This window comes from Carassius auratus, chromosome 27 (genome assembly GCF_003368295.1).
Source record: "Carassius auratus strain Wakin chromosome 27, ASM336829v1, whole genome shotgun sequence".
Classification (NCBI taxonomy): domain Eukaryota; kingdom Metazoa; phylum Chordata; class Actinopteri; order Cypriniformes; family Cyprinidae; genus Carassius; species Carassius auratus.
In genome coordinates, this window is record NC_039269.1 from 21,239,400 (window position 1) to 21,258,892 (window position 19,493).

The 19,493-nt window shown below is 38.5% G+C and overlaps 3 protein-coding genes across 3 annotated transcripts in view; 1 reads left to right on the top strand and 2 right to left on the bottom strand.

The window, feature by feature from the left end:
* Nucleotides 1–1,170: 1,170 nt before the first annotated feature.
* LOC113045857 (kelch-like protein 40a) lies at nucleotides 1,171–4,632 on the top strand. The gene is made up of 6 exons (XM_026206561.1): nucleotides 1,171–2,439; nucleotides 2,743–2,903; nucleotides 3,581–3,688; nucleotides 3,782–3,967; nucleotides 4,045–4,194; nucleotides 4,305–4,632. The coding sequence occupies exons 1-6, from the start codon at nucleotides 1,330–1,332 to the stop codon at nucleotides 4,414–4,416; spliced, it is 1,827 nt and encodes a 608-aa protein (XP_026062346.1). The 5' UTR covers nucleotides 1,171–1,329; the 3' UTR covers nucleotides 4,417–4,632.
* A 306-nt stretch (nucleotides 4,633–4,938) lies between these two features.
* Nucleotides 4,939–12,234, bottom strand: zbtb47a (zinc finger and BTB domain containing 47a). Its single transcript, XM_026206562.1, has 6 exons — nucleotides 11,829–12,234; nucleotides 9,438–10,691; nucleotides 8,356–8,503; nucleotides 7,791–7,906; nucleotides 7,130–7,274; nucleotides 4,939–7,056 (listed from the first exon to the last, which is right to left on the bottom strand). Exons 1-6 carry the CDS (start codon nucleotides 11,829–11,831, stop codon nucleotides 6,659–6,661), a joined length of 2,064 nt encoding a protein of 687 aa, XP_026062347.1. The 5' UTR covers nucleotides 11,832–12,234; the 3' UTR covers nucleotides 4,939–6,658.
* A 1,359-nt stretch (nucleotides 12,235–13,593) lies between these two features.
* The window catches only part of LOC113045859 (vasoactive intestinal polypeptide receptor-like), a 30,797-nt gene continuing 24,897 nt past the window's right edge, over nucleotides 13,594–19,493 (bottom strand). Inside the window, exons 7-13 of the mRNA XM_026206563.1 lie at nucleotides 18,931–19,084; nucleotides 18,475–18,535; nucleotides 17,637–17,703; nucleotides 17,453–17,544; nucleotides 17,232–17,361; nucleotides 16,477–16,518; nucleotides 13,594–15,720 (exon numbers count right to left, since the gene is read on the bottom strand). Of these exons, the coding sequence (XP_026062348.1) occupies nucleotides 15,529–15,720; nucleotides 16,477–16,518; nucleotides 17,232–17,361; nucleotides 17,453–17,544; nucleotides 17,637–17,703; nucleotides 18,475–18,535; nucleotides 18,931–19,084 (738 nt within the window). The 3' untranslated portion in view covers nucleotides 13,594–15,528. The remainder of the gene's footprint in view (nucleotides 15,721–16,476; nucleotides 16,519–17,231; nucleotides 17,362–17,452; nucleotides 17,545–17,636; nucleotides 17,704–18,474; nucleotides 18,536–18,930; nucleotides 19,085–19,493) is intronic.

Below are 19,493 nucleotides of genomic sequence, written 5' to 3' on the forward strand. Positions count from 1 at the left end.
TAGTCACTTAACCACATTAAACTTTGTGATGTCCCAATCTTTTAAATGATACGGTGTGAACACATTCCCCTATTAGGCTTTGTCCTACATCGAGCTTTGAGTGGCACACTAGAGATTTGAGTTGATTAATGGGCCTAAAATATACACTGATGAATACTGAAGGTCTGCTATGCTGTCATCAGCACACAATTACATATCTCCTAGTTTTCAGTCTCCCTTTGGATTTTTTGTCACATTACACAGGTTATTATCGCAAATGAGAATTTCCCTTGTCTTCATATACACTAAAAATACACTTTTTTCTTTCTTATGGTTCCATGAAGAACCTTTATTATCCATGAAACCATTTCCTCACACAGAAGGTTGAAAAGTATTCTTCAGGTTATTAATATTATTTAGACTAAGAAAAAAGTTTTAAGAACTTTTAAGAACTATTGACTGAAAAGTTCTACCTCTATATTTAAAGTGTGCCTTTAGAAAGTTTTTAACTTGAAACTGGAATTATTTCATTAAATATCTACTCAGAGAAATTGCTTTAAACAAAGACATGTGTTCAAACGTATTACACCATGGTCTCAAGTGAAGGATGCATGTTTCCAATTCTTGTTTTCCCTGCAATCTTCAGTCCTCCCCATATACAAAAAAAAAGTAAAAACAACAAAAATATAATGCATTCTACTGGAACTGGAATAAATAAAGCACAGTTACATTCACGGTGCCAATGTTCAAGTCTAGCCCGGGACACATCTTGTTACCCCTGTTGTAAATTCAAAGATTTGCAATGCTTGCTTGCTACTATGAATTGATGCTAATAGATGTAGGAGCCCATAATACCAAATTGCTCCACTAGAGGGTTCCATTAGGTGGACTTTATCTCCCAAAGCAAGAGGCAGTTCTATTTCTGTGTCTCCTTTTGAAACTAGTCTTAAATGGGTCTGATTTCCACCTTTTCTTTCACTTTGTAACATTCTTTTCAAACTATTCACACCTCACAATCATCTTGTGGTGTTCTACTGTCCTACTCCATAAGATCTACAACTAATTCCCAGTGAGCAACATGTCAGCTGTTGGTCTGATCTGTTTGGTGGGGGGAAGGGAGGGAAAGCTTGTATTTCAGGCGCTAAGTGTGGTTCATTTACGCATTTCTATATATAGATGGACAGTCAGTAGCTGATAGTTTGTGACAGCTGAGGAGCTGAGGCCACACCAAAGTGTCACATCCTCTGCCACTTCTCTTTTAGAGTAACAGTGTTAATACAGTCAGTTCAGTTTTGCAGTGGGAGAGGCACTCCTCCCTCCTACTGAAATATTACATCAAACCATACCAAGATGGCCTCCTTGTCAGTAGATCCAGTGACGGAGCCACGGATGTACCAGCAAACGCTTCTACAAGATGGGCTCAGTGATCTCCTGGATGCTAACAAGTTTGTGGACTGCGTTCTGAAGATCAAAGACAAAGAGTTTCCTTGTCATCGGCTAGTGCTAGCCGCTAGCAGCCCTTACTTCAAAGCCATGTTCCTTTCAGACCTGGAAGAGAGCAAAAAGTGGGAGATTGTCCTAAAAGACATTGAACCTGGAGTCATGGGAATGATCCTAAGGTACATATACACCTCGGATATCAACCTGACTGAGCAAAACGTCCAAAACATTTTCATGGCGGCGAACGTGTACCAGATTCCATCAATCTTCAGCGTCTGTGTCTCGTATCTACAGCAGAAGCTGGTTCTTAGTAACTGTCTGGCCATTTTTAGACTGGGTCTGTTGCTGGACTGTCCACGTTTGGCTATGGAGGCTCGGGACTTCATCTGTGACCGGTATGCCCTCATCATTCGGGACCAGGACTTCCATCAGTTGGGTCCCAGTGAGTTGGCGGCTATCATCACATGTGACTCTCTGAATGTGGAACGAGAAGAGTTGGTGTTTGAATCTCTCATGGACTGGGTGGAGTACGACACGGGCGAGAGGTTGAAAGACCTGCCACAACTTCTACACTGCGTACGTTTCCGACTTATACCAACGAGTTACTTTAAAGAGAAAGTCGAGGGCCACAGATTGATCAGGACGAATCAGGAGCTCAAGAAGGAGCTTCAGATCGTCAAGGATGCACAGAAAGGAGTGCTAAACAGGGTCAAAAGGGTCAAGGAGGAAGGCGGGACAGCAGATTCTGAGGACGAGGATGAGGAGGGTTTGCTCCCGGGAATCCTAAATGACAATCCACGTTTTGGAATGTTTCAGTCAGACCTTTTATTGATGATTAGCGATACAGGAACAGTAGCGTATGACGTTGGTGCAAATGAGTGCTACGTGGCATCTTCATCCACCGAGATCCCTAAGAACCATTGCAGTCTTGTCACAAAGGAAAATCAGATCTTTGTTGCTGGAGGTCTGATGTACAATGAAGAGAACAAAGAAAAGCCATTCAGTTCCTACTTTCTTCAGGTAACGCATGGTCAAGTCTTGCTAATGTTGCCAAATATGTTTGTATTACAAATCAATGAATCAAAGCATCATGAATCTCTGGTTCCAAAAATACATTTGTGAGAATGACCCACAGGGTCCATTTAGCTTCAGAACAGCTGTTAAAGCTTTGAACCTCATGTGTCATGGTTTTAATGTTGCCTGCATGACATTTTCCTTGTGTAATTCAAGAGAAACCTTTGAAGGGATTGTGTAGGAGGAATCAAACAGGAACAATGTTTATAGATCATTATATTTGAATCTGAGCTCTTCTTCTCCCTACAGTTTGATCCCATGAGCTCTGGATGGTTGGGGATGCCCTCACTACCAGACCCTCGGTGTCTGTTCGGTCTGGCGGAGGCTGAGAACTCTATCTATGTGGTGGGAGGAAAAGAACTGAAGGAGGGAGAACGTGCGCTAGATTCTGTTATGATCTACGACAGGCAGTGAGTACAATCATATAGCAAATGACATACAGTGACAGACCTCGCAGATGCAGCAGTTTTCAAACTGAAGGCAGGTTGCACAAGTTCTGAAATTCTCATTTAAGATTTATTTCTAATTTTTTTTTAACATGACGCACTATAAATGTATATCTGTCAACCCTCCCGTTTTCCTGGGAGTCTCCCATATATCACACCAATCTCCCATCTCCAGGTAATTTTAATGGCCCAAACCCTCGCTATATGAATAGCCCCATCAATATATTATTCCAAGATTATCCATCTGCCACATCTAATTTGAAACTCATCCTACTCACACATTTGACACGTCATACAAATTTCAACCCATTTGTGACCTCAACCTGGCAACCTACAACCTTGCACTGTTGAGATCTGTGTAGGTAGTGGATGTAAAGATCAGTCTAATGAATCGTTAACTGAATGGACCAGAGCTACAACTGAATCAACAATCAATCATTTGACTCACTTTACATTGACATGTCACAGTTCTGTGTCAGTAAATAATTAGTTACTTCAATACAGCCATTGGGCATATTTCATTCTTTTTGGTAGATCTTGAGATTGATTATACCTCTCCAGGTCGGCCCTTGCCATAACCCCTGATCAACAGGATTTTGTCTGTCATGGCTGAAGGCTGATAACTATACAATTATACACAGGTCATTCAAATGGGGAGAGTCGGACCCTCTTCCATACGCAGTTTATGGACACGGAATTGTTTCGCACAAAGGACTGGTCTATGTGATCGGTGGAAAAACTGAGAGCAAGTGAGTAAAGAATTTGGTTTTATCATACTTTACAAACACACTATGCCAGGTTGTCTTGGGTTTTCATAACCGGACTTGAAATGTGATGTACAGGAAATGCCTGAGGAGAGTATGTGTCTATGATCCCTCTAAGTTTGAATGGAAGGATCTGGCACCCATGAAAACTGCCCGCTCGCTGTTTGGCACTGCTGTTCACCAAAACAAAATCTATGTGGTGACTGGAGTCACTGATAATGGCCTGACTAGCAGTGTGGAGGTCTATGACATCGCCAGCAACTCGTAAGTCACACTTTTGTCATATTTTGTCAAGACTCCTTAATCCAGGCAATTTGCTCACTTGTGTGTCTCCTGCTTAGCTGGTCAGAGTTCGTGGAGTTTCCTCAGGAGAGAAGCTCTCTTAACCTGATCCAACTGGGCGGCTGCTTATATGCTGTGGGGGGTTTTGCTATGATGCCCAATGAGACCACAGAAAAACTGGAACCCACTGAAATGAATGATATATGGAAGTGAGTACTTATGTTCATCTAAAATTGGTTTAATAAAACTTACTGGCCTAAGGAAACTTGGTCATATATATTTGAAAGTAAATAATTTGAAATTGCGATTTGCGTGACAGGTTTGAGGAGGAGGAGAACTGCTGGAATGGGATTCTGAGGGAGATTCGTTATGCTGCAGGGGCCACTGTGGTTGGAGTAACTCTGAACACCTTGAGATTCACCAAGATCTGATCTACAGCTCTCATCTATTGACAAAATATCACCCACATCTTCATAAAGAGCAATACATATTCCATTGAATAACTTGTCACAGACTTTGCTTAATATTGATTTAGTTCGCTTGTGATAGATCTTGAAGCTGCAGTCGGTAACTTTTGACGCTCTAGCGGTTAATAAACAGAACTGCTTGCATGTTGCGGAAGGACATTGTAGCCGGAACTACTTCTCTCTGTTTATGTCTATGAAGAATCACAAAGGTACTGGGTTACTCCGCCGCGGTACCCCTGAAGCAATCTAAAATAGTCCGAATATAAACACTTAGTTATATAGTTGCACCCTAGTGATTCAGGACAAGCTAAAAACACGGTTTGGAAAATGGATTCATGGTGTACTCGCTTATTATATAAATTTTGTAAATTTTGAACACAAAAAAAAGTTACGGACCGCAGCTCTGATTGGTTGTTTCTTACCGGGAGCGGTATAATAAGTGTTTATATTCGGACTATTTTAGATTGCTTCGGGGGTACCGCGGCGGAGTAACCCAGTACCTTTGTGATTCTTCATAGACATAAACAAAGAGAAGTAGATCCGGCTGCAATGTCCTTCCGCAAGACGCAAGCAGTTCTGTTTATTAACCGCTAGAGCGTTCCGAGAAAAACTCAGCAGATGGAGATAAACACAAGACCATCTATTTTTTTTCATGAGAATGCTTTGTTATTTAGATGTTAAATAATTTGACTTTTTTAAATAACCATGTACACTGATTTCTATCATTCTATTATGTTATTTTAGATGACAACTACAACTGAACATTTTGCAGTTATGACCAAGTACAATGTTCTTACATTCAAAAAACAGAAATAAATGGCAGTGACTGAACAATAATTGAATATACTGTAGACAATGACCAAACTAAAAAAACGCGAACAACTCAACACGATCATTTGTGATAAATGTCAACACAAATATTGTCATACACCTTCCAAAGTCACATGAGAATAAAAAAGTAATGGGTGAAAGAATACAATTGATTTTCTATTCTGTATGCCGTCTTTTTTCATGTTGATGCTGCTTGACATCATGACTTTCATGATGGATCCTGAATGGAGCTTCAGAGTCATTTTTTCATCATGAATAATAAACAGCTAGTGCTGTGAACACAAACACTCTGCAATAAAGAGATCGGAAAACCGCTCGGGATTTGGAATGTTGTGCATAGACCAAAATATTCATAGAATTACACAGACAGAAATGAAAACATTACAGCAATAAAATAAGGTTGCAATACCCAATTCATAAAAAATATTGCTGTGTAAAAATATTTACAGATCTGAAAACGTCAAGATTCTTGTCTACAAGTGCAAAAAAGACCAGTTAAAAACAATAAAAAATAGATTTTTCATTCAGAAGATCAAACACTAGAGTCTGCACGAGACTGTGAGAAGTGGATAAACACTAAATAGTGGAGAACAAATGATTTTTTCATTAATAATATATAATACACTGGCTGCTGTTGTTTTTCTGACCTACACGTTCAGCCTAAACACATTCATGAATCTGAACATCACCAAAAACACAAACCATCAAGGTTTTTGAAAATATAAAAACAAAAACAAATGAGCCGTATACTTGAACCAGAAATGTCCATCTGTTGACAACATACAAACTGTAGTCATTCACAATTTAGACAAAGTCTCAGTTGAATTACATTTTTAAGGTGCTTCTGACACAAAATTCTAACAGAAATAATAAAACTATGACAATATTTAAGGCCTAAACAAATCTTTATGAAACCCCTTAAACCAACAAGCCAGTAAAGTGCCAGAAACCGAATCTCCTGCCTGCACACAAACAAGACCTGCGTTACTTACTAATAAGTCTCTGACTACGCATACATATATCAGGTCATCACCCAAACACAAATAGTGCTAATTAACAAACTTTTACATAATGCATCTGAAAGCGACATAAACCAAATATTCTGTTGTCTATTTATTATTCTCTTAATATACTGTACATAAAGTATATATGTCTTACATTTTGCATTCTACATTTGGGTAATAGTTTTTGTATCATACATATTTAATACTTTTTGCCTAACTAGGTTTATTAAAGCACAGAGGGCTGATTTGATATGGGAACGGAAGGGATATTAGAGAATATGACGTGAAATCAAAGACTAACATGATATCTCAGACTCTCTGCTACATAAAAAGCATCTCTGCATCACAAAAAGTATAATACAGAGCAGCAGTTACAGGTTCCTGGAGTCTGTAGAGTAGAGCGGCGTAAGGGAACGCAGCTGAGAATGTGACGGACCCCCGTCCACTGAGTGGAGCATAGATGATGATAAAGAGACTACGCCATGCAGATGCGGCCTAATATCTCTCAATGTTTCCATCCCGACCGCCAGTTGTTGGTTTGCAGCAGCCTGTGTTTGATTGGTAATAGCGGAGGAGTCCAGCAGGGGAGGGTTCCTGACCTGGGAACACTTCTCTCGGTGAGCTTTCAGCATGTTGGAGAAGCGGAAGCGCTGGCCACACGCTTCACAGGGGTAAGGCTTTTCTCCCGTGTGCGTGCGCCGGTGCCGCTTCATATTGGGACGACTCGTGAAGCTTTTCCCACAGATCTCACAAATATATGGTTTCTCTCCTAAAAAGAACCAGCAGGCCTCTTAGACTGACTGTGTATTTCTAAGTGCTATACAAGTGTACAAGCATCTCACCTGTGTGTGTCTTCATGTGTTCATCAAAATACTGTTTCATATTGAAGTCTTTCCCACACCACTGACACATAAACTGTTTGTGTCCGATGTGGATGCTCATGTGAGAGCGCAGCTGGTACTTATACTGAAAACGCTCACTGCAGACCTAAAGGACGAGGAGTGGACACATTTCAGACATGGCCAGCGGTTAATAAAGGAAATCATGAAACCGAGTGTTCTGGTCCTGGATGCTGATTGGTCAATTCTGTGCTACAATCAAAACGTTATTGGTTATTTGTTAACGTTATAGTTCACCCAACCAAAAATGACAATTCTGTCATCGTTTACTCACATGGTCCAATAGAGTATATGTAATAAATTATATCAAACAAAATATTTCTTGCTGAACCTACTTTTTGTAATCTCTGTTTGATGCTTTGCACCACAATGACTTTAAATTATATTTTTAGAGTAATTTCTCCAAATTTGATGTGCGATTAATTAGATTAATTAATTACCACATCATGTAATTAATTAGTTAAAAAAATGTAATCGCTTACCAGCACTAATATATATATAATTTAAACATCATTTTAATGTTAATGTACTTATGTTTTATATTATTTTGAAGCAATAATGTATATATTCACAGCTTTTTCTTTATTGCTTCATTTGACCGTACCTCACACTGGAAAGGCTTCTCTCCTGAATGTTGGAGAGAGTGGACCTTCAGTGACATGCTTCTTTTAAATGACTTGCCACATGTCTCACAGGTAAATGGCATCTCTTTTGTGTGGGCTAAAGATGTGCAGAACAAGACAATGATTAGTCAGATAATTCAAGTTTACTGTTTAAAGTATAAGACCAGGAGTAAAGGTCTGAGAGAGGAAGCATTCATTTACCGTATTTTCAGGACTATAAGTCACACTTTTTTTCATAGTTTGGCTGGTCCTGTGACTTATAGTCAGGTGCGACTTATTTATCAAAATTTATTTGACATGAACCAAGAGAAATGAACTAAAAATGAATCAAGAGAAAACATTACCGTCTACAGCCGCGAGAGGGCGCTCTATGCTGCTCACTGAAAACATACAGCGCCCTCTCGCGGCTGTAGACGGTAATGTTTTCACTTGGTTCTTGGTTTATAAATAAACGCGACTTATAGTCCAGTGCGACTTACATATGTTTTTCCTCATCATGATGTATAAAAAATACGTGTAATTTAATTGAACTTAAAAGCAACTCACCAACCATGTGCTTGCGTACATGAGCCATTGTGTAGAATTTCTTCTCACAGATCTCACAAGTGTACTTCTTCTCAGCAAAGCCATGAACAATCTTATTGTGCTCATGGAGCGACCAAAGCTTCCTGAAAGCTTTTCCACACGCTAGACACTACAAAATGAGACAAAAACAAATCTTGTCCATTGCATTGGGTCAGTTACTTTATTGCATTATTTCTTTATCGCAATTGTCAGCAATAAGAAAAAGAAAAAATGGGTAACTATCTACAAAAAGGTTGCATTTGTTAACTTTATTCAGCACATTAACTAACAATAAATAATACATTTATTACAGTATTTATTCATATTTGTTAACACTAGTTTAAAGAAACCTGTTCATTGTTAGTCTGTGTAAGCTCAGGTCCATTAACTAACATTAATAGATACAACTTGTCATTTCAGTGATGTATAAGTAAATGCTGGAATCAGTATTAATGAAGATTAATAAATGCTTTAGAAGTATTTTTCATTGATAGTTTATGTTGACTAATGTTATCAAATGGAACCTCATGGCACTGTAAAGTGTTACCAATAAATGTTTTAAATATCTAGGTGAAGTGCAGAAATATGTATTTTCTGTATTCATCACACCATATGACATTTCACAACCAGAACTAACTTTGCTTTGACATTAAAAGGTCAAAAAATATATTTTTTTTATATAATAATTAAATGTTTCTATCTCACACACATACATACACACACACGCACACCTTTATTTATTTATTTATGAAGAGTTCAGGTGCAAAACCTCTAAATGTTGTCAGCAATTTTCTTCTGAAATTAGCATTTTTATCAGGCCCATGTATTTATGTTCAGTTATTGCACTTTAATTGCATAGAAAAGGACCTATACACTGTCATTTGAGTACAATTAATGAACCTTAACATACCAGCCTGATAAAAATGCTCATTTCAGATGAATTTGTTTCAATACATTTTTTTTTTCAATTCCCATTTGCCCAGTAGCAAAAAACAAAATCCATGACAGTGATGCTTTACAAAAAAGGACAAAAATATTGAAAGATAATGCTGGTCAAAGCTTACCTGTATGCTCTTCTCACAGTCGCTCTGCTGATGCAGCAGTAGCTCGCTCTCCATAAGGAAGCGTTTGCCACACTTGTCACAAATATGCATGCGGTTATGAGACACGTTCATGTGTTTCTCCAGGTACCAGCGGTTGTTGAATGTCTTGGGACACCTCACACAGGTGAAGCTCTGAAACTGGTCCAGAAGCTGATCACTGTTCCCTCCATGAGCCGTCTCCTGCCTCTCTCTCACACTGTTTCTCCTGGAGACCATCGCTGCAGCATCCGCAGGGGCCCGGGTTTCTCGTACTGCTCTTTCAGACATGAATGCAGGGGATATGTGTTCTCCTTCCTCTTCACTGCTGCCTTCAAGTCTCACATCATCATCTTCACTTTGCTCGCCTTCATCTTCCTCCTCCTCCAAAGCCACATTGTCTCTTGATTCCTCAACAGTCTCATCGCTCCGTCTTCCTCTGCCAGGAAGCTGTTGTCCTGAGGGAGACTGAGCTGCTGCGTTTCCCTCTAAACCTTTAGACAGGTTAAGTGTTTGGTTGTTCAGGTTCAACTCCACAATAATTTGCTCTCTATTAAATGAATCAATATCTTCAGAGTCCTTCAGGTTTTCCATTTCCTTCCCTTCTATTTTACAACCATCTACTTGCACTGGACGCCCATCGCCAACCTGAACAGCATATGGGTTCCCTTCACTTTTCCCTCCAAGGATCCTGGCACAGGTCGGGTCCTTCTCTTGCTTGATCTCCATGTGAAAGTTGGAGTTCACTGAGTTGCTGTTGCTCCAGCTCTGAGCGCCGACTTCCTGTTTGGCTTGGTCCACACTGGGACTGACGTCCAGCGAGCCTCTAGTAATGAGCTCACTGCAGGAATTGGCGATGTTGCTCATCTGGAGCACCGTGGCAGCCTTGAGCACGTCTTGGGCATTGCAGCCGGAGACCAGGAGCTTGGAGGTGTAGATGAAGTTGAGGATCTGCTGCAGGCCTTGAGGCTTGAGGGTCTCCAGAGAGAGTTCCACGCGCCGCAGCTCCTTACTCGACGCAAACAGCGAGTGGAAGAAGGGGCTGTAGGCTGCTAGGACACCCTTATGGGCCTGGAAAGAAGTCTGGTGGTGCAGGAGGACGATGTCTACGTCACATAGATCTGGCTGAAACAGACGCTGCTTGTTCAACCTGTCCATTAAAAAGGTGCAGTGAAGGGCCACATCCTCAACGAGGGAGAACTCTGCAGACGGATGCTCAGCAGTTTTCTCCACTATGAGCTAGAACAGAACATCAGACTCAACTGAGATGCACAGAAACATTCAATGTGTTAATATTAGATATTGATTTTAATTGCAGTCAAACAACAGGCTGGAGTAACTGTCATTTTAAAGGTAGCTGTCGAGCAAATTAAATTTTTAAATTCTAGCAAACATGATTTCTATCATGTCTTTTATGCCTTTGTAAATTTAATAAAGAAGGTAACTCAAAAAGAAAAGTATTTTACATATTAATGACATTATAATATATAATAAATAATTTATGTAATTTACAGAGTGTCTAAATCTATATTATATTCGATTCGATTAATATGATTTTAAAATGTATATTGCAAAGTTGTTGTTATATCATATATATTTTATAAAGATAATGTAATAATTTATATTACAATATTTTATATGCTATGTATCTGAATGATATACAGGCTTTCCAGCTATCATTATATAGTCATTTAATTATCCAGACAAGTAAACAGTGAAGATATGTAAAATATTATATTATATTATAAATATATTTATTTTACAAAATAGTTTCTTTATTATTATATTATTATATGTCCAAGTTCTACTAGATATACCAACATTATTACAAACAGACAACATTTCTCATTTAAGCTAGCATTCTCCAAAGCAATGAGCCGGGACGGGTAAACTCTCTGAAATAGATTTGGAAAAATGGTCCATTTAGGGGTATAACATCTTGTCACTGGGGCAGTTACAGGACAGCTTTCTCCCTTCTTAACCTCTATAAAATATATAATAGCATCATAAAACTACATATTACTATACGGATCCTACATACTACACTAAGCTACTAATATGCAATCTTTAGGGATGAAGAAGGTTGCTTTGAGGGTACTGCCCCTGTTTAAAGCACGCTTGTTCTCAATGTAATTAGTTTAGTGGAGGGCGATATTAAAATTTGAACGGATGTTCCGATAATAACAATCATTACATCAGCATCTTATCGAAAAGTAGCAGAAAGTTGTAGAAGCTCTCGACAGATGTGAAAGCAGCATGCTATCAGCACACCTGCATGATCCTCCAGATGTGACTGATGTCTGTCAGATTCTACAGGCCGAGTAAACATTCACAGACGTGCAGGTAACAAAAAGAGTCAGAGAAGGGTCTTACTACCATGGTGAATCAGTGGTCTCTGTCTCGATGGAGTACAGTGTCCTCTCCTTAGCATTGCACAGCTTCGTTTTCATGGAGAGAGCTGTCATTTATATCCACACTGCGCTCTTCTGTTTAGACATCTGTCCGATTTCGCCATGTCCGCATGCAGAAGGGCTCGCACTCTCGGCCGGGGGAGTGATGATGATTGGAGGTGGAAAATCATATGGGTCGTTTTGTCTGAAGCTTTAAAGCGACAGGGACGTGATTAAACGAAAAGGAAAACACAATTCGTTCGGAGCTAAATTATGGCTACAAATGGCAGAATGATCGCTTAGGTAGAACCATTTTTTGGATACGTTCGAACGGTCTCCTTAAGCACCTGGCGCCGCTGAGCAGTCAGAGCCCGAGGCAGCGGGGTCAGCGAGTCCACCGCGGAGTGAACCGGTTCACCGCGGACAGCGCTGACGCCTGCAGAGCAACGCTGCGGCCGCGCGGTGGCGCTACAACACAGCTTTTTTTTAGACGCTTTTATCGACGTCACACAGCTGTGACTGAGAGGTTACATTGATTTTTTTTGTTCACCTCTACACCTTATTGGATCTATAAAAGAATGTTACTTTTCATGTTTTGAAGTTGTTGTTTGCTATTTGACGTCTTACTCCGAACTCTTAAAATATTTTATTAACTGACTTAAAAGGTTTTGTGAGAACAATCGCAATAAATGCCTTTGCTATGATCTCATTTTTGCTGTCAGTGCAACTGTTAGATCCCTCCAGAACAATCAAATCTAGTTTATTACAGCCTACTAAAAGGCAAAAGTGTTTATTAAAGACTTTTTCCAAGGGTTGGTGCACGTCATCAAAAATGACAAAAAAAAGGCCACACACATGTAAAATATGGGGGATAAAATTATATATTTTGTTAGGAGCTAACATTTAGTAGGCCTATATTTTAGACCTATCTAGTTTAGTTTGTATGGGTTTAGTACCATGGTCTAGTGCAGCTTCAGACTAGATCTGCAGAGGTTAATACTCAGTGTATGCTTTATAGATATGTTTTTAGGGTTTTGATAGTGTAGAAATAATTATCAGCTGAAAAACACTGAGAGAGAGTGAGAAAAACTTGTATAAAGTTGAAACAACACCAAAAGATGCTCTGACTGTAAACATGACAGAGCTGTATTGTAAAACAGAGGGACTGGATATGAAATATATCTTAGCTGAGTGTATTATTTACGTTTATGTATTTAACCCTTATGAATATCTTTATTTAGGCTAATTGATGTCACTTTTGACTTTAATAGGATTAAAACTTTTTTTTTTTAAATGCCTCACACAATAAGTCCCATGGAGCTCACTGATATTTCATTCTTCCTATAAAATATCTACAGACTAAACTCATGTTATCTTAATCTCTATATGAGACCGACTGTATATAACAAAACAAAAAAATTTAGCCATGCACAGAATCCTAAAATGTAGAATGATTTATCTTATTTTGTCTCTTTGTCTTGGGTGTTGTTCTCATGCACAAGTTCAGAGTGTGCTGCAAAAAAGTAATTCATTATAACAACTGCTCTGCTGTAGCACATCTAGTGTTAAACTGTCAAAAGATCACAATCATTGGACAAATGTCTTTAACAACATGGTATTAGAGGAAGGTTGTAAATCATACAGTGGTGTTGAAGTTCATGAGTAAGCTAATGTAAGTTGCAAATAAACATAAATCACAAGGTCTATAAGAAAGGCATCTAATAATAAGACTCTCAAACAAAAATGATTATGGTTGTAATAATGATTTATGGGAATTTAATTATAATATAGTCTTTGAAAATAATTTCCAGATGTGAAATAAATGAGGCTTTTGGACATAAGAATGGGTTGCATGCTTATTGAATTAATTTTTATATCTTGCTAGTTAATATGGTGTGATTCTAGGCTGAGTTTCCAGCTCTCTGTGGGAGTCATTTCATTAATTTCAATGAAATCGTCAGGAGACTCTGCCTCCTGTTGGCTCATCTGCTCACAATTATAAACATAATTTTGTTTATGTATTGGAGATCTGGCTGTAATTTTAAACCACGCTTGACCAGCGTTCTGCTGTGACATCAGCACGCTCACTGGTATTCAGACACTGAGAATGACATAAGGAGAGACACACAAAGGGATGAAGAGAGGCAGAGTTACGAGAATAATTTAACAAGGGATTTGGTAGATAAATAAATGACAGATGTGTTTTAGATATGAGGTAAACAAAATGAGATCTGCTTCACCCTCCACTGGGTGCGCTTTCACCCACTCCATCATTCTTGCTCAAGATTTGATTGTCATGCTAACAGTGATGTCTCTGATTTTGAAACCTCATGAGAAATCTGAAATCCACAATACACAAAAAACAAAGCAGTTGCTATTGTGCTTGAATTAATGCAAGAATTAATACAGTGTGTTTGGTTTTTACACAGAGCCATGTGTATATAGATACACACAAAGACGGATGCATGGATGGACACATTTAGAAGGCAGTTACCTGTTAAAATTAAAAATGTAAATAAAACACAATATAGTGATAAAAAAAATTGCACACTGGTGATAGTGACTTGTTAAAATAAAAATAATACATAATTTAATATAAAAATCTGTTATTTTCTCTGACCAGCATATACATACTTTTATATGAAGAGAAAAGACATTCAAAGATCTACTGTAATAAAATTGATCTGTATACTTAACAACATCCACAATGCACTTTCCAAAAACAGCAATAAACACTCATATACTGACTATACTGATTTTCTCTTAAATGTACATCTTATTCACAATGAGGTACAAAAGAACTGTGCATGCAAACATAGGAGCATTTTCATGGCAGCTACTATGACTAACTCTGCACATGCACTTATGACAGCTAAAAAGATTTCAGACTAAAAATACCCTTAGAAAGACCAATCTCCTAAAAATGCATCTTTTGCAAATACAGAACACAGTTACAGAACAAATGTCAATTTTCACATGTATACAATTACACAATAAATCACTATTATAAAAGATATAGCATGACGCACTACTGCTGCACAAGCAAACATGCTTTTATGGCTCTCGATGAGAGACGTTTGTGTTTGTCCACATGTACACAGACACGCAAGCACATGACACGAATAGGGAGGATGCAAAAACAGAATGTCAGACTTTTTTCCTGGAATAAGGAAGAAGATAAAAATAAAACCTGCTCACTAGAGACCCAAAAGGTCACCGTTCAGCTTTACAGATTATTAAGAGACTGAGAAATCTTGAGCGGCATAATGAGGGCAGGGAAAACAGAAAAACACAACTGACAGATACCAACTCTAGAGCTGAAGATTAATTTCTGTGTTGCTGTGCACGAAAACAGGGCAATGATTCAAACGAGTCTTCTCAGAGTCAATATTGCATCCTTATAAATCTAGCGCCGCTTGACACAGTAGTTTGGTGAAACACAATCAAACGTCAAAGAGTCCATTTTACTTGCATGTTTCTCTCCTGCTCGAAGTGTATGAACGAATGGCCAAACGGTCACCATGAGCTGCACAGTTTCCCTCACGTTCCTACTGAGCGGTGAGATGCACAGATCCTACAGGAATGATGGCAGAGCAGCAACCTGCAGATGATTGAGGTGGTCCGGGTGACAGAGCACAGACTCAATGGTTTGTGTGTCTTGTCAAAGACGGAGCATCACTCAGCGCTCAGACGGAGGAGAAGTCATCTTGACAGGAGGAAGCGCGGCGTGTGGAGGGGCTGCATTTTGTCATCATGGTGATTTGGGAGCTGAAGTTGAGGCCGTTGCTTGCCGTCGAGGGCTGCTGGTATTTGGTGTCGGCTCCCAGAAATCTCTGCATGTGCCACCGCCTCCACTTTCGTTTGATCTCAGACTGGACCTGGAGAGTGTGTGTATGAGATCAATAAAATATCAATAATTTTCTAAAATAATTTTTGTTAGAAAAGCCTTTTAGAATCATGAGAAAGCAAATTCAGTCATGGGTTTCTAAACTATTGACTGGCATGTACAGTTCTCTCTAATATATATACAAAAAACATTAAAGTGCCCCTATATATGGGTTATGAAAGGTAATTTTTTTTGGTTTGGGAGTACCCAACAACAAGTTGACATGCATGCAAGCTCAAAAAACACTTATAATATACAGTATTTTTCTTTTTACCTTACTTGCTCAACAACTCGCAAACGATTCGTTTAACGATTCATTTTCCCAAAAACCCTCCTTTGCCTGACACTAATCTGTGGTGACTGGTCTGATCGATCTCATTTTCATTTCATAATGCCCGATAAAGCAGTGTTTGTAAGCGCAGTGCTGCTTTGTGTACAGCGTTACAAGGGAAACCGCTATTTTACCTCCAAAAATGGCAGTTAGTGGCAAAGAATGAATTTGCTTTTTTTTAAGACAGACACGACAGCTGAGACAGCTTGAACAGCTTGAGATTCGTTTTACAAAAACAACTTGTTTCAATGTTTCAAAGTCGACTATTTCTTTTGAGAGACAATAACTTTACACACGGTGCAGTTTCAGATTTAAAACTTTGCAGGATGTTTTCATTCACTCAGAGCTGTTCCACACTGCATGAAAGGTCATTTCCAAAAATCCGTAATTGGGCACTTTAAAATTTGATTACATTACCTCTCCATTTAGAAAACAGTACAGGACCGCGACACAAAATCCCTGAAGAAAAATAAAGAGAACAGTCAATTATAATTATAATTTAGCAACAAACACATTTTAAAAGAAAATAATGAAATAATACAAAGTAAACCATTTTTATCTTTATTTAATCTAATTTCAGTATTTTCTGATCAATATATTTAGATACATTGATGCTGTTCTTATCATAAACTGTTTTTAATTATAGCCTATGTAAACACATGTAGAAAATTAACCATCTTAGTCTACAAAAAGCCATGTTTATATTTCAATTTTAACTCGTCTGAATTTAGATCAAGATGGATGGTAAGTCTTGGAAGTATTTAAAGGGGTAGTGGGGGGGGGGGTGATCTGTCATCATTTTTGTTCTTCTGTTGCACACATTTTGATAATGCCTTTATTCTTTTCAATACTCAAACTGTAAAGAAACTAAAGCTTTGGAACATTACGAGGCTGGGTAAATGATGGCAGAATTGTCATTTTTGGGTGAACTAAGGCCATTTTTGCATGTCCTCGTTCAACCTTTTCATCTGGCTGTATAACAAACATGGAGGGAATAAATATCACTGGGCATGTCTGGGGTTGCGGCGCGCTGGCAGATCCCACGGTGAGTCTAATGCTGTGGCCAATCTTAGTATTCTATTGGCATTTAGAGAATCTAAACTAGATAAACAATCCTTAAACAAAACAGTACAACTGTGGGTAAAAACATATTTCTGTCTCCTGCTGCCTACCTGAAAGGACCCCAGGATCAAGTCAAACACCAGACGCACATAAGACTTGATGTGATGAGGCATGAAGGCAAAAATGATGTAGTTTATCCCAAACAAGGGAATCAAAAGCAGAGTTGATTTTGCCAGTCTCCTGAAGATCAAAAGAAATGGCATATGTTGGAATACGTTTGTGTTGCATGTAATGCATGTAATACAGCAACGTCTATGGTCTAAAAACTCACGAGTACTGGTGTGACTCATTTCTCCCAATATCCCGGGAACTGATTTTCTGACGAAGTATCCGGATGATACAAATAAAGAGAATGAAGTTCATCTTGAAAAACAACAATAACAGATTAGGCCCTGTTTTAAAGTATTTCATGCACCACCTGCCATATTTGTGATTTCTCCTGCAAGTTCACTCACCAGTATTGTTATCAATGTAGGGGTTTTTATAATCCACCACAGATCATCGTCAATAAAATCCCAACATCTATCAAAAGAAAACAACATAATTATTAATGGAGCAACATATTTGGGTTCCTAAGTAAAATTCCCAACCATTTCTTGAATAGAGGAATTGATTTTAAGCAATAATGTATGAACCATTTGAGACGGATCATTTGAGCTTCAAGGAGATTATGTGATGGTTTATGCTTCTTTAGAAGATTATTGTAATAAAATTACAAATGATGTTTGTTAAAACAACTTAAAGTTCTAACTCTTCTCCGAGGCGACTGATTTAGTGCATCTCTTGAACTCTTTGTTAAATTGTTGTTTAAATCCCTATGTAGAAAATGACTGGGAAAAATATTTCAAGAGCCAAGGCTGTTGAAAAAGTGGATTCTCACTGTTTGAACAATCCACATGAAGACTATGCAAAACCAAACAAAGAAATAAACAAGAAAAACGTGGCAATGAGAAATGAAATGATCCACATAAATTATTTTCAAATGTCTCCTCCTATGAGCTCTGCTCTAAATATAGCCTACTGACCTCCATGAAGGCAAGTCATTTATCATCAAGGAACAGCCTTCAGTGAAATGTACAGTGTCAGCTATACTGTAACTATTGGCAAAAGGTGTGTAGAAGACAGAAATGCAACTGAGCTCATAAACAAAAAACACTCATATCCTTTACTCTGTTTTAATTGTCGCTCTTAGAACAGTGGCTACAACAAGCAAAATGAATTCTTATGGCTCCCATGAAAATATTACGAAGTATCAAAGTGTGATTCTGCGAGCACAAAGTTGTGTTTACTCACCCAATATCATGTAAATAAGCTTTTGTGATGCTCCAGATTGTTATGAAGACACCTGGAACTCCTGTAACACAAACACTCGTATTGACTGTGAATATTGTCAATATTTGAATACATACAGCTCTGACATGTTGACATTCCTCATTCAACTGGCCTACGTGATCATTCGGAATTCAAAAAAACAAGTGGATTGTCAATTATCCTTAAACCTTACTTGACCCTGAGCTCTGAGCCTGCTTAGCCTAAATTTAAGAAAAGTGACACATGAAACGTTTGCCAACACAATACAGTGACGTCAGTGGAAATGTTAACTGTTAAATCTAGAGTGTGTACATGCACACATGCTATTGACTTTAGACATCAATCGGTCATTTGCATTTGACAGGCGTTTCTCTCCTGCCATGAAGAATTATGAGGCCGAGGGCCGATACATCTTAATGCCACTGAGCACATACGCACCCCAGCCAATGAGAATGTACCACCAGAAGTACTTCCTCTCAGAGAAGAAGGATACGGCCAGGAGAGCATGCAGATACAGACCCTCCACCAGCAACCAGAAGAAACTGGCCATCACGCCATACTGGAAGAAAACCAAGGCAGCCTTGCAGCCCACCTGTAAAATGCAGAGAGGATTTTGTTTAGAGCTATTATGCGTTTGTGTATATTATAACAGGAACTGCGGTCTTGCATGTTTACCGTGTACTTAAACAAAGGGAATGCCTTTGCGCTAGTGTGTTGCATGCGCAAGACATGAGAAAACATTGTGCGATACTTATAAAGCGAGGCATTAAATAGAGTGTAAACACATATAAAGAACCTCTGCATGCTGTTCTGTTAATGTTTGACGCTCTTGTAGTGCGCTGTCTTTATTATCACCTAGAAGTGTTACTTAATTATTGCAACAATCACACAGCACTAAACAATCTTTAAAGGAATGATCTCTAATAAATAGTGAATCCATTTTAATTACTGACAATATCTAACTAAGCCTAAATAATCCTAAATAATCTAAAGGCTGTTTA